The sequence below is a fragment of the Penaeus chinensis genome, chromosome 16 (genome assembly GCF_019202785.1).
Source record: "Penaeus chinensis breed Huanghai No. 1 chromosome 16, ASM1920278v2, whole genome shotgun sequence".
Classification (NCBI taxonomy): Eukaryota; Metazoa; Arthropoda; class Malacostraca; order Decapoda; family Penaeidae; genus Penaeus; species Penaeus chinensis.
Window position 1 is genome coordinate 4,094,267 of NC_061834.1, and position 5,000 is coordinate 4,099,266.

The 5,000-nt window shown below is 36.6% G+C and overlaps 1 protein-coding gene across 4 annotated transcripts in view; it reads right to left on the bottom strand.

The window, feature by feature from the left end:
• The window catches only part of LOC125033383 (tripeptidyl-peptidase 2-like), a 24,156-nt gene that overhangs the window by 16,642 nt on the left and 2,514 nt on the right, over positions 1-5,000 (bottom strand). For all 4 annotated transcript variants that reach the window (XM_047624832.1, XM_047624835.1, XM_047624833.1 and 1 more), the window contains exons 6-10: positions 4,450-4,613; positions 3,382-3,486; positions 1,968-2,103; positions 896-1,092; positions 638-773 (exon numbers count right to left, since the gene is read on the bottom strand). In XM_047624832.1, the coding sequence (XP_047480788.1) occupies positions 638-773; positions 896-1,092; positions 1,968-2,103; positions 3,382-3,486; positions 4,450-4,613 (738 nt within the window). The remainder of the gene's footprint in view (positions 1-637; positions 774-895; positions 1,093-1,967; positions 2,104-3,381; positions 3,487-4,449; positions 4,614-5,000) is intronic.

The following is a 5,000-nucleotide window of genomic DNA, read 5'->3' on the forward strand; positions in this document are numbered from 1 at the left end:
TGAAGGTTACTAGATGATCTGAATTATGTTTACAATTGCTTTTACCTTATTTTGATATTCTATCTAAGATTTTCAATATTACTTCTGCTGTCATGCTTTAGCAAATGAAAAAATATTAAGAATGCAAATGAAAAAGTATTAACCCAATGCCATCGTGAAAATGCTGTGCTCACTTTTTATTCTTCTTTTCTGTGAAATGTCTCTACAAATAGATGGCTCTGCTAGTGCTTAGCCACAAAGGAGTGAATTAGTAGATCTTGTCACTTTACACGATTTCACCTTTCCTTGAATTGGCGGGGAGAACTTTTTATTACTAATGCTATGAATATTGATGGTGTTATTTTGATTATAGACATTATTATCCCTATAATGTTATAAACATTAGTCGAAAAAGGGTGAACAGGCAAGACAGACAGTATTCGTAATTGGCTCACTGGTGACTTAGTGCAAGTGTAGCCATCCATGTGGAAAAACAATTAATAAAGTAAACTCGCATTGGGTTAAGAATGCAAATGAGGAAGTTTAACCATAGAATAAGAGAAAGTTTCAAAATATTCAAAGTATGAGGTTACATTTTACGGTAACATAAATTCATTAGTAGTGACAAATGGCTGTTTTTTTTAAACAAATTACCCACCTTGTGCCATTCATAAGCTGGTTACTACGCAGTGTGAATGTTGGGACAGAAGTGATGGCCCCACCTGGAGCACAGACAGTCACACCCCTTGCACCATCTGCTGTGGGTCCTCTTGATGACCAGGTATATGGACATCCTGTAAGACAGGCATTAAAGTTTTCTTTTTTTTTTCAAAACATTAATTGTAAAGCTACACACTAAATCTAGTTAATGAAAATCAATAGGGTATGAATCTATACAACAAATGCTACAACCTACCAGGCAACTTCTCAATCATGGAGTATTCAGCAGTCATCATGTCGGGGGACACATAAGCACCAACGCCAATGATTGAATCACTCTGGAAGTCTGGAGGAACTCCCACGGTTGCAAGGGCTGGACCATGATTGCCCGCTGATGATACCCAGATAACACCATATTTGTTGACTACTTCGTGAGCCAGTTCTCCTAATCGACTGGAAAGTAAAAAGTACTTTATGGCTGGATCTCAGTGGGTTTAGAAACACCAAGTATAACATGTGAGGATTAAGTATGTATGTAAGTGCAAATTGAAGAAGATCCCGAAAGCTTGAACTGCCTGTGCTGTCAAACTATTAGTATGAACATGAATACAAAATTCAGCATAATCCAGAACTAGAAAATCATACATTCAAGTGTAGAATTTAAAACACTTGAACATAATTAACACTAAAATCAATTCATACATCGTTCATTAACTTTTGGAGGAATGAGATGTTATTAAAAAATATGACAAATTTTCCCTGGATTAACTGAACTTGCTGCCAACTGAGGGAGGGATGGACCTCTTCAACACCATTTCCTTTTACACATAACAGAACAGTGTGGATATATCCAAATAACTTTCCTACAAAATCTATCAAATTATTTAATCCAATGGGGCTGGGTATCAGAAATCTCTCAGCGTCATAAACTCTGGTGATTTCTGGCAACGTCCAGACACTGGGCGCAAGAGTCCGTTACATGTAGTGGAACTTCCCACTCAACACGCTCTGGTGCGTTTCTGCACATATAGCCGTACCCCACAGACTAGGTGGTTTGTTACGACAGTTATACACGACACCTCGGGATGGGGTTAAGTTATTGCAAGAAATACCAACACAGATGATTATTATAATAGTTATATGCTAATTCTTGTTCTAGAAGGAGGACACTTGTAAAGGTTAATATTACATATTCTATAATAATTCTCAATGTTACAACCTCTGCATGTCAAAGATTCTGAGGTGTTACTATTTTACCAGTAGCAATTTGTCCTTAGACAACTGCAAAAATCAAGAGTGGTTCTGTAAGACAAAAGTAACTTCCTTACCTTGAGTTTGACCAATGAGCATGTTCTCCGTAACTCATGTTGATGACATCTACTTTGTAGAAAGAGTTTTCCATCACACGCATCATAGCTCTGGCTAGTGCAGTGCCAGTTTCCATGCTACCAATACGATTGTCACCTTAAATCACATGAGCTAGATTTAGAATCAGCATTATTGTTAAATATATCACTAACATATGCTAACTATGAGACCACCAAGGTTACATTAATTAATGCTGTGGCACTGGGTACATGCACTTATTTTTGCTGTGGATTTTGCTTGTCTGTTTGTTTGTATACACAGTTGGCTCTATGAGTACTTAGTGACCAAAAAATTGATTAGTAGGCCTCACCTGTTTACACCAATTCTTTAATTTCTAGGGGAGAATATTTTATTTTGATTACTTTATTATCAACATTATAATTATAATATTATTAATCCCTTGGGTCTGGATGCTTCACTACCTACACATGGCCCAACATAAGGGCATGAAGCTTACTTGAGCAGCCACTCTGATGGATGTCTGGCTTGTCATTGCACACCAACCACTGTGTGCAATGACAAGACTCCATGCCTCCCCTTTATGCACAAGCATTTTAAGCTTTTTGCCATTTTCCCATGTCTATCTTGTCATTTGATTTGCCTTATCAAACAGTTTTAATAGACTGTTTTCCTTGCACAGACTCCATTATCATCTCTCTAAGTAACATTTTGCTTTTATAATTTTCTGTAATACCAGTCACAGTGGGCAGGAATAGGATCCTGAGCATAGAAATAGCATCCCCCCTGGAGCAGGTGCTCTTCCAGTCATGGCTCACAGATGTTACATTGCACACTTGTTTACAAAAGGAAACAATGCAAAAGCCCCTTCCTAAATGCCCACTCAGTTTAATCACCCTATAAGATCTTTTTGCACTTATGGCAAGTCATTTCCTTCAACCCAGCCTTCAGCCAAAATTCTCATGACGGCAAGTTTCCGTCACCCCAGCCCTCAGCCAAATTTTCCCATGAAGGCATGTTGATGTCACCTATCCCTCAAGCCACAATTTTTCAAGATATGATGGTCACATCATCTGGATCATAGGGATTAACAATAATGACACCAATAATAACAATAATTATAATAATAATAATAATAAATATTTATAAATTTAAATTCACAATCATTCAAGGAAATGGGTAAATAGGTGAGATCAAATAAGCCTAGTAACTGACTCCTTAAAAGGAACAAAACCACAGTGGATATTTGGTTAAAGAAAAGTCTTGAAGACTTGAAAACATCATGCTGTCTCATGTTTTTCTATCCATATTACAATATATTGGAAGTACCGCAATACCAGTACTTTGAAAAACAAAGAAAATTAACACATCTGTTTTATCATTATTGTATCATTAGCAAGATCACTGCTTTCTTACCTATAGTTATAGAGACTATCTGAGCACCAGGAGCAACACCGTTCCTCTCTGGGGCGTCAGGGAAATTAGCTGATGCGATGGAAGCCACATGCGTACCATGACTTGCTGGAAAAAAATCATAATGTTTTAATATGTTCACACATTGGATTTCCTTAAATTATATATAACATTAATCTGTTTGTTTGTTCTGAACACACATGGACCAACACCCAGGTATTAAGCATCCCGGAGTAGTGACCCTCCTGGGTGTGTGGCTTGTAGGTCTGGTCCACATGATCACTCATGCATGAAATGTAGACTCCTCTTTACTATGTTATTAGCTGTTTTGCCATGTTCGATGATCTATATCCATTGTTTGTTAAGCTGTATCAAGGTACTAATAGGCTGTTTTTGGTGAACAGATTCCATATCATTTCTTATGGTAATTTAGACTCTGTGTACTAACAGTAGTAATAAGTTATATTGTGGTATCTGTTATTTCCTTTATTTTCACATTATTACATTTTCTATAACACACCCTACACCACTAGTAATAATGGGCATAAAAATAGCTTCTGCAGGCAGTGCCCTTCCTGGAAATGACCCTCTCCTTTACATGGTTTATGCATGGTAAAGGTCACCCTCATGAACCAGTGAAAAATCTGCAGATCCTCACAAACCCAGCCCCTTCCAGAAGGCCTGCTGGGTCAGTCTTACTCCAAGGGCATTGTATACTCAGGGTGAGACATCCCTATCACCTTAAACTTGGCAACAATTTCCCATGACAATATGTTCCCATTATTGTACCTAATTTTTTTTTGATGATGATACTCATGATGAGATATCCCTTTCACCTTAAACTTAGCAAGAATTTCCCATGACAATATGTTCCTATCACTTGTAGTTAAAAAAATTTCCTGTTGTCCATCCTCCCACCAAATGTATGGCAATATGTCTGTGTCACCTGGATCCAATGAATTATGAAATATAACATTACAATTTAGAGAAGTATAACACTATCATCTTAAAAAGTATAACATCTATGTTCTCAAAGTTGTTCATGCACAAACATCAAATTCATATACTTACAACACATTCCAACAATTTCAAGAATATTTCCATCATTGTGCACATTTATAGAGATATTGTACTGGTCAGCTGATGTAAGCGATGCCCACTGGTGAGTAATTCTATATTCCCCTAGATGAATTCCAGATTCCAGTTCTCCCCGTTCCGATGTATCAATACAAGCCCTGCAAAATTTATTTTGGTTAGGATAGAAACAAAAGCTATGTCATTATATTTGAAAAATATTAATCAAGTCTGGATTTACTTTTATTCACTGAACATATTCTTAATTTTATAGTACAGTACCACTATCAAATAGATTTCCACTTCCTTAATCCATTGCCACAGGGGATGGCATGTACCATGTGATTTTAATTTATCAATAGATGGTACCACAAGTACTTAGTCATTAAAGTAAATTACTAGTTCCTTAATTTTCAATAAAAAAAAAATCTTTCCTTCTTTCATATATTGTAATTGTCAGTAAATAGCATTATAATAATAATGTTGTTGATGATGATGATCCCTGCATGGGTTATACTCTCTCCATCCTCATATCATCTGAAGTATTC